General features: G+C 47.4%; 2 protein-coding genes across 3 annotated transcripts; one reads left to right on the forward strand and one right to left on the reverse strand.

The window, feature by feature from the left end:
- Positions 1–454: 454 nt before the first annotated feature.
- LOC125520375 lies at positions 455–3,991 on the forward strand. Of its 2 annotated transcripts, none has more exons than XM_048685296.1 (3): positions 455–544; positions 745–1,285; positions 3,099–3,991. In XM_048685296.1, exons 2-3 carry the CDS (start codon positions 765–767, stop codon positions 3,319–3,321), a joined length of 744 nt encoding a protein of 247 aa, XP_048541253.1. In that variant the 5' UTR covers positions 455–544; positions 745–764; the 3' UTR covers positions 3,322–3,991. The 2 variants fall into 2 exon arrangements, with proteins under 2 accessions (XP_048541253.1, XP_048541243.1); XM_048685286.1 differs by having other exon boundaries at positions 489–646.
- Positions 3,992–4,639: 648 nt separating this feature from the next.
- LOC125520366 (phosphatidylinositol:ceramide inositolphosphotransferase-like) lies at positions 4,640–8,736 on the reverse strand. Its single transcript, XM_048685275.1, has 12 exons — positions 8,303–8,736; positions 8,108–8,197; positions 6,935–7,021; positions 6,772–6,840; positions 6,322–6,402; positions 6,172–6,243; positions 5,997–6,057; positions 5,810–5,912; positions 5,616–5,711; positions 5,420–5,466; positions 5,182–5,327; positions 4,640–4,959 (listed from the first exon to the last, which is right to left on the reverse strand). Exons 1-12 carry the CDS (start codon positions 8,333–8,335, stop codon positions 4,879–4,881), a joined length of 966 nt encoding a protein of 321 aa, XP_048541232.1. The 5' UTR covers positions 8,336–8,736; the 3' UTR covers positions 4,640–4,878.
- Between the last annotated feature and the right edge of the window lie 529 nt (positions 8,737–9,265).

The following is a 9,265-nucleotide window of genomic DNA, read 5'->3' on the forward strand; positions in this document are numbered from 1 at the left end:
CTATCATATTTCCTAAAATGGAGTCTACCAAAAAAAACAGAGTCTGATCTCGCAAGCAATTATCATGTCCCATTAGGCCTTGTACAATGGGAGGTGCTTAAGGAAGATGCTTAAAGAAATAAACCAGGTTTTCCTTAAACATTGGTGCTTATTTTTACAGGGTAGACGCTGCGTCTACCCTGTAGAAATAGGCACCGGTGCTTCAGGAAAACTCGGTTTATTTTTCTAAGCACCTCCCGTTGTACAAGGCCTTATATGCCCTAAAAAGTCTTACTATGTAATGATAAAACCACATCACCAAGCAATATCCAACTACTCATTTTGTGTATGGAGATGCTATATGACAGGTTGACAGAGGCCTAGGGTTTCTCCTTGAAAAAAAAGGGAAAAATAAAATAAACCCGCTGCTCAGCAGACACCAATACACCACAGATTCAGAGGAGGCCCACCGCAAAAAAAAAAAGATTCAGAGGAGGCAATCTTCAGCTGCACTCCTCTCCATGAGACCCATCTCATCACCCATGGCCATGGCCATAAGACCACGGTGAGCTGAGCCAAACCCCTCCACACTCTCTCCTCCTCCTTCTCCCTCCTCCTATTCCTCCTCCCGACAAGCACAGAACCCGTCTTTTCCTCTGTTTGGCTGGTATTTTCTTCCTCTGTTTCTTGATGAGGTTGGTGTGATTTGATCTTGTGGGTGGCTGAAATGGCTCGCCCCGTTTCTTGGGATTTTGGTTTGGGTAGGTTGAGGAGGAGGAGGGACAATGGTCGGCGGCGGCGCACAGTCGGCCAGCGCCGCGGAGGTCGAGGACATCGAGCTCGGCGAGCGGCGGCGCGCGGACGAGTACGCGGACGACGACGAGGAGGGCAGCCAGTACTTCACGGACGCGGAGGACCGGTCGTGGCCCTCGCACTCGCGCCACGAGTCCGCCGCCTTCGAGGACTGCATCTCGCGGTGCGCCTCCACCCGCGCCAGCTCCTGCGGCGGCGCCGACAGCGACGCGGACGTCGAGGCCGGCGGCGGGCACTTCAGGAAGTCGTCGTGCGTGTCCGAGTGCTCGCTGGACGACGTCGACCTGGAGGCCGGGCTCGGCGGCGAGAGCGCCAAGAGCAGCAGCCCCGACCCCGAGAAGGCCGAGAAGAACTGCCGCATTTGCCACCTCGGCCTGGAGAGCGCGGCGGCCGAGTCCGGCGCCGGCATCACGCTCGGCTGCTCCTGCAAGGGCGACCTCTCCTACTCCCACAAGCAGTGCGCCGAGACCTGGTTCAAGATCAGAGGCAACAAGTAAGCTCCTGCTCTGTCAGTCTGCTAGCTCAGTAATTCATTCCCCATGGTTACTCTTTCAGTCTGCTAGCTCAGTAATTAACTTGAATAAACTGCCAATTCAGTTCAATTAGTTAATTGGATTAGGCATGACGCTCGAACAGTTGCAGGCACGGTTTTCGTTTCAGGGATTTATGCATTCGGTGCAACAGTAAAGAACTGAATTTTGCTTGGCTTTTCTGAAAGATGGTGCATTTGGGTGGATGAACACATGGTTCAGGAATCTTATGGGGTGGTGTTTTCTTTAGTTCTTTGTTTCTTTATACATTGGTAAAGGTAAAGGGAGGCAGACGATGAGGAAAAGGCAAAGTGCTGGATCGATTAGTAGGGGTATGTATAGGGCTGTAGGAACTAGGAAATGTTGAGATCATTGGAGGGGGATGAAAGTAGGATCTGTTCTTCAGTCTGTCGTTCTCACATAAACTCATCTGTTCCCTCTCCTGAATTGTTGTTCTTGAGTGTTGAGTGTTGACCAAGTTTGTTTCTTAATGGATTGACTTGGTCTGATGCGAATCTGTGAGACATGTGTTTCTGTTTGGTGGTGTAGGTCAGGTGACATTTCCCACTACAAAAGTGTTTGTTCTGATGGAACTGTAGGTGGGTGAGAATCATGATGTTTTGCGCCGAACCTTGGTGATAACAGTTGGAGTATGAGAGGGGGGGTGGGGGAGGGGGGGGGGGGCTATGGTTCTAGAAAAAACATAATAGCTTTTCTTAGCTCAGAGTATTACTGAATCAGTTACATCAAAGTGTAGAAGGCACTCAGCATTACAAACTATTATGGAAAATGAAATTTATCAAATGTCTGGTGATCGTTCGTCATATAATCGGTCCGTATAAAGAAAAAAAATGAACTGTTTGCTTATTTTCCAAAATTTTACTTCGGTGTGACAGCTTCATCATGCGATGTAAAATTATTTATGCAAACTGCTAATAGGCTAATTGGGGTATTTCTCTTTCCCAAACGATGCAGTTTATGCTGTAGGAGTTCTCACTGTAGATTACCTTAAAAAGGACAAGATGTTCCACTAAAATTAGTTAGACCACAACCAAATATTGCAGCTGGCAACAGGAACATTACTAGTGGCTTCTTAATTACATTGGCATTAACAGGAGGAGTTTGAGTAACCCACTGAGGGGCATATTGGCACGTAGTGTACAGCATAGCAGCACATTTCCCCCATACTCGTACAATGTTGCTGTCATTCAAGGAATCATTGCACTCAATGCTTACCGTGTGAAGCTAGCCACGTAACATTTTCATCATTTCAGTTCAGTTTCTAGTGCTGACTTTTTCAATAGAAGTTGGCAATTTTAGATTTCATTGTTTTATGATTGAAATTATATAGTCGTGTGATTGCAACTACATCAAAACTTAGTGGGTTGATTTTTATTCCAATCTTGAGAACTTCAGATCATATAGTGAACTACTCCTCGGTATCAAAATATAAGACATTTTTTGATGCAAAGGGAGTATCAAATAACATTTTATATTTTGATACGGAGGGAGTATTTAGCAACTTTTATGTCGTTCCTGTGTTAAGAGAATAAGAGGACCAGACTCGCTGATGTGTCTATCTGCCTAAGGTTTCTTACGGTTGCTAGCATGCTATTGCACGGTTCAAGCATCATCTACCTAGTACCTTTTGCTGTAACAAAGAACATTTAATGATGACCCTATAGGATTATTTCGTTTTCAAGTGCAAAGATACCTATGTGCAATTTGAATCTGGATGATGAACCTAAAATATTTATCTCCCTTCTCTTTGCCCAGGACCTGTGAGATCTGCAGCTCAACCGCATGCAATGTGGTTGTGTTAGGCGATCCGGAGTTCGTCGAGCAATCAAACGAATCGAACACCACAGCGGCCGGGCATGCATTTCCAAACGAAAGCAGGAGGTTTTGGCAAGGGCACCGGTTCCTCAACTTCCTTCTGGCATGCATGGTCTTCGCCTTCGTCATCTCATGGCTCTTCCACTTCAACGTCCCGGGGTGAGTTTCGCAGCGGACGGTCCCTCAATAAAAAGCTCCAAGGCCGTTACGGCAGCAAACATGTGGGTTAGGTTCAACAAATCTGGAGAAACAGGCTAAAAGGTGAAGTTAAGCTGTGAAGAGGTACACAAATATATGGTCGGCGCGGCGGCCTTAAATTTGCCTTGATCGGTGTTCCGTAGTACGAAAGGAACCCTGATCAGGATCTCCCTCCTGCCCCAAGATTTGAGTGGAGTTGAAGATAAGCGGCGAAGAATTAGAAGATGCGTTGTTGTTCACTTGTTCCGCGATTATTGTTGTCTTGGTTTGAAGAAGAACGGGATTATGTTAGTGTTGCCATTTCCTAGCTTTGGCGTTTTGCCTTGTGAGTTGGTGTGATCTGTGTGCAGTCAGTGCAGATTTCTGTATGCCTACCCTTTGTTCCAGTGTTTATAGTCCTGATAAACAGGATGAGGTGAGGTGAGGTGTCCTTAGGGAAGATAAATGTAGCGCCAGCTCAGTTCCGAACAATGTTGTGGGAAATAATGGTAGAAACTTGCGCGCGTGGAAGATAAAATGTTGTGAAATGCTTGAGCTCACATGCGCGCGTGGAAATGATGGTAGAAACTTGTGTTATTTTTTAGGTGTTTTTGTGAAGAACATTGTTGTTTTGAATTTCAGTTTTACTACTACTATATGTTTAGTTGCTGTATAATGTAAGTGTAGTATGTTAGTTGCAAGTGTTGGACCGATATGGGTGACCCACGCTGCCACAATTCGGTCGGTGTGTAAGAGCAGGCAGAGGCCGTGACCTCTTTGCACTGCACTGAATTGGGTCGGTGTGTGCAGGCATAGGATCTGGTGAGACGACGCTGCAGGACTCAGAGGACCGCGCAATGATAAATTGCACTCATACGTGTAGCAGGGCGTACTTGAAGGTGCTGTGGCAGCACTGTGCCGCGAGCTGGGCCGGGCATAAATGCAAACGGATCGGCGAAAAAAATGGAAGCGCTGTGCGCGATTGCAGCCTGCTCCTGCGGCCGCGCCGGGTGAGGCGAGGGCGGGGAAAGGTGAAAGCCCTACCAACATTTGAGGAAACAGCAGCGTGGTCGCGGCGGGCCCAAGGCACGGGAAGGGAACGAATGACACGCAAACCCAACGGCGGCATGGGCGGCCGGGCTGCTGCGTCTGCGTCCTTCTTTCGCGGCCACACGCTACTGGGGTGGAGCACCACGCCTCCGTCGCCGTGCACGGGCCCCGCGCAAACAGAATGAATGGAACTCATCCAACCGCGCCACGCGACACGCATGGAGCGAGCCCGTCGGGCCGGCGGCGAATCGGCATGAATGCATCGATAGGTGATCATAGAATTAAGCTGGTCGGTCGATATATACATTACACCCACATTCATCGTCAATCTTTTTGGTGGTGTTGTTGAAGGGAAGGCCAAGCCAATGCAATGGAGGGTGGCTCAGCTGAACGACGGGTGGGGCTGCTTCGGTTCGAGCATGCATGCATGCATACAGAAAGGGTCGCCCACAGGATTCTCCTTGGGCGCGCCGAGACAAAACGCCCGCTCATCTCATGTGCCGTTGGGCGTGGCGTCGGAGAGCATGCTCATGTCCTCCTCGGCGTGCCTCCCGTTCATCTGCACCCGCTGCCGCTGAAACAGTCAGAGACAGACGCGCGTCAGCCAAAAGGTGGCAGCAAAATGAGTACAGGCAGCCCGGCGTGCCTCCATGGGTACAAGCTCAGCTCAACGACGGTGCAAGCTTTAAAATTTAAGGGAGTTAACTTTCAAAAAAAAAGGCAGTTCGAATTTAAGATGGATGATCAATCGGGCCGAAAACCCTAGAATGTTCAGTGCTGAGAGCTAATGCCGTACCCGATCAGTCGCATCCCCATGGTTCCCGTTCAACAGCTTATGGAACTCGTCCTTCAGCCTCACGTCTTTCTCATCCTTTGGCCTTCCATCTTTATCTTTGTTGCTCAGCGGAATCAAGGGCGACCCGTTTGTACGGTCCGGCATTTCTGCACAAGACGTCCACAAAGCCTGTTGTTACAAGGTGCCCACAGATAGAAAATCACAACAAATCGTATTCGTGACGGCATGAGAACAGTACCTGGGAGCTTGGTGTCCACGAAGAAGACGACTAGATTAACGGCATACCTGTGAGCAAAGTAACTCTTAGAAGACAGGTAGCAGCAGCAAAATACTCCCTCTGTATACAAATGTAGGACGTTTTTGCAGTTTAAATAAAACGTCCTACATTTGTTTACAGAGGGAGCAGCTGATAGGCCAAATGTAAGCTATCATACCAGGCAACAACAACATCCACGGTGTAGTGCTTGCGAGCGGCAATAATAAGGAGACTTTGAATTATAGCCATCATCCAGGCAAGGAGCTTAATAAACCTGCAATACAAGGTCCACCAGTTCAATTCCAATTCGGGCATGGGATTTACCAGACAGAGATTCGTAAATTTCAAGCCAAGCATGGGCACGACAATAACCTTTTTGAGCCATATTTGTGATATGTTCGAACGAAAACAAGAGTGAAAATCATATGGGATGAAAATATAAGATCACCACACCCAAGATTTACTCCTCGAGGAACTGCAATGAACAATACAAAGCTCTGGATGGTAAGTTAGAGGAACTTTGCACAAAATGTCAAGCCAATGATGAAAAGGAACTTACAATTAATTAGGAGCACTTCAAGCACATTATTGGGTGGTGGAAGAGTGGCCATACTTGAGCCCTAAAAATACAAAGCTATAGATGACTCCATGTATGACTAAACGACAGGTTCTTCCAGGCCGCAATGCTGAGAAAGAGCTGATGCGAAAATTGGCTAAGGTGAAACAAGGGCTACCTCGCGACAGTGATAGTTTGGACCTGGGAGCTGGGTTGAATAAAATGTAACGATCCTTAAAACCTGTGAAGCCTGGAGAAGCAATATTTAGTAACTTATCTGGGCATGCAAAATATTGTATACATACATGGTTAGGGAGGATGCACTCACAACTAAAAAAGCAAGCACCCTGCGCCAGATTAGGATGGTGTAGAAGCGTTTGCTATGATAAATAAAAGGATGAAAGGTCCACTGCATATAAAAGATAATGTCATGATCTTTGTAGTACCCGCCTTGGTTAACACCATCATAGAAAAACAGGGGAAATTCATAATAAAAGCCTAAAATAAGGAAGAACAACAAATGACACAATTAAGTAGGATATTAACCACCTAGTCCTTTTTGGAAAACAATGATATCAAACAACACGTAATGCCTACCTTCTGTTGGAATCATAGATGTCAAACTCAAGAAATAATGACTAATCTGGAGTTTTTCAGGTTATGTGTAATGAACTATTAACTAAACATATGGAAAGAAACGAACGAACACATGGGAATACAGGGATATAAGGTAGGCAGAAGTAGTCAAACCAAGTAGTAGAGTATAAGAATTACCTACCAGAAAAAAGGAGAAGAAGATGAAAACAAATGTGCATTCACTAAGATAATTTTTGTCTTGTCCAAGCTCCTAAAACAAAGCAGCAAAAAAACACTGTAATGAAATTATACCAACTTAATAGACATATTGACATACTCTCAAAAGATAAAAGAAATCCACGTACTGGAAGGGCCATAAATCCCAGGTCCTGGAGCAGTGGTCCAGGCCGATGCAAGTAATGCACTCCTCGAGCAGCCAGCCCATGAATATACTGATTATAAAGAACATTATTGTATGAATTTCCAAGTGATATATTAATCAACTGTCAAGCATAACACAATAGGTGATCCTAGATAACTAAATGAAGAAAACTTTGAAGTGGACAATCAGGAAATGTCCATCACACTAATAAAGGAAAGGATAGTAAATGGACTGTAGGGGAAGAAACAATATTAACGAATGGGAATTGTGTTAGTCCGAGCATGCTCAAAGCAGGTTACTTGATATGATTCTGGTTCTGGCAGACATATGCAGCTTGTGAACACACCAGCAGAACTTGTTGACACTTAAGGAGGGTTCGACGAATGCAATCACAGAGAAGAAGGTAAAGCCCGATGAAACATTCACAACAACAGAGCAGGATTAATTTTCTATGCACAATGCCAGGCGTTTTTTTTACAGGAATATAAATCTAAATTAATTTTGAGAATGACCTAGAGAGGACAACAAGTCGACAAACCAAATATTATCCATGCATATAAGTTATAGACCGATGCAGAACACGACAATTCATCTCTACAACACGACATAAATCACACGACAATGCTGCTCCAGCAGCGACAAACATTTGAACGAGATGCTTACCCGCGCTCATTATACTATTCGACGACCAATTATTCCCGCGATACACACAAGCGACAACAAATTATCAGGGGTGTATCAGATCATAACAATCGTATCAGCGGTTCAAACTAAACAGTAAAAAGGTAAATATTTCCAATGCATATGTCCTTCAAAGGGTGTATGTGTGGGTGCAAAGCAGTTTCCATAGAGAAATTGCCCCTCTATTGCTATGCCGATCAGTAGTAAAACTGCTAGAATGTAGTCTAATCTACAACAGGAAACACTGCTACAAATGCTTAACAACCTGCAAGCCTAAGGGCGTCCCAATTCCAGGAAAAAAACAGGATTAATAATTAGATAATGCAGGAAAGTTACCAAAAGGGGCAAATTTGTTATGACAAGTACCCATATTAACAAGCCATTATTAAATACTGAAACGCGCACCACTAGCCAAAACGAAATTAATAAGTTCACACGCACGACGGACACTGGGATACTGGATCGGGGCGCTCACCTGGAACACAATCCCAGCGAGGAGTAGCGGCCACTTCTCGCGAAGCATCGGCAGCTCGGTCGTCGTCTCCGCGCACACCTTCCTCCATACCTGCACAGCCCCCAAAAAAAGGGATTGTGAATCCTCGCAGCTGCCAAGAAAAGCACACGCGGCGGAGGCGGCGGAAGGCATCGCCGAATCCAGCGGAGAGGAGACCTTGGAAGCCTCCCGAGCTAGGTAGATCGTCATGGCAGTAGACGGCGCACACCCTGCTCCCGCGACGGCTGCTGCAGCTTCTACTGGGCGAGGCGATCACGTCCATGCTCCGATCCGCACATCACGCCTCGGCCTGCCGCGTCCGCGGGAGGGGTCGCCGGTTGAGTGGAGCAGAGAACGGCGCTGGCCAGTGGGGGGACGGGACGGGGCGGGACCAGCAATCTGGCTCCGGTCCTCCGGCAGGGAGGCGGCCGGACGGGGGAGGCTGGAAGGCCGTCGCTCTGGGGATCTCGCGGGCGGCGGAGGCGGGAGGGCGGCGACCGGCGGCGTGAGACCTGGGGGGGCTGGGGGAGTTGGGACTTGGGAGTCGGCAGGGAGTTGAAGAGAGGAGATCAAGGGAAACGAGATAATGATGAGTTTGTGAAATGCGGGAGAGCGAGGGGGTTTATGGGGAAAAGGCGGGCCGGAGGTGGGGGAGGGATGATGGGGGTCGTGGCCTCGTGGAGTTTTCCAACCGCCTTTTGGCACGGTCTAGTTAAAAATGGCGAGGGCACGTGATACTGGCCTGCCGATGGCTTTTCTTTCTCCTTTTCTCCGAGAGAGACCGCCACGGCGACGGGCCTTTCCAGTTTGAAAGTTTCAATGGAGCTTGTTTGCGTAGCTTTACAACTCTTTTAAATCAGTGGGATTAGATACAGGTTTAGTTATTGATTGTCGTTTTCTTCTTCACTAGAAAGAAGGGGGCTTTCACGGGCTTAGGGTTTCCTACCTCCCGCCGATCTACCCCGTCTCCTGTGCCTTAAAGTCCCCGACCCATACAGGTGAGAGAGCACATGCTTTGAAGGTGTGTTCATGAAGGCGAGCCGGTCCGTTTGGCGTCGTCGGAGGGTATGTGAAGGTGTGTCTTCAAAGAATCTCACGGGATTTTGTAATTGTTTGTCTTCAGTGGACCTGCTTGGATCC

The sequence above is a fragment of the Triticum urartu genome, chromosome 1 (assembly GCF_003073215.2).
Source record: "Triticum urartu cultivar G1812 chromosome 1, Tu2.1, whole genome shotgun sequence".
NCBI lineage: Eukaryota > Viridiplantae > Streptophyta > Magnoliopsida > Poales > Poaceae > Triticum > Triticum urartu.

Coding starts and splice junctions, on each gene's coding strand:
- LOC125520375 (XM_048685296.1), top strand. CDS start 765: ATGGTCGGCGGCGGCGCACAGTCGGCCAGCGCCGCGGAGGTCGAGGAC. Junction 1,286..3,098: donor TTCAAGATCAGAGGCAACAA/GTAAGCTCCTGC, acceptor CTCTTTGCCCAG/GACCTGTGAGATCTGCAGCT.
- LOC125520366 (XM_048685275.1), bottom strand. CDS start 8,335: ATGACGATCTACCTAGCTCGGGAGGCTTCCAAG. Junction 6,841..6,934: donor TGGGATTTATGGCCCTTCCA/GTACGTGGATTT, acceptor GCTTTGTTTTAG/GAGCTTGGACAAGACAAAAA. Junction 6,244..6,321: donor GGGTGCTTGCTTTTTTAGTT/GTGAGTGCATCC, acceptor TTGCTTCTCCAG/GCTTCACAGGTTTTAAGGAT.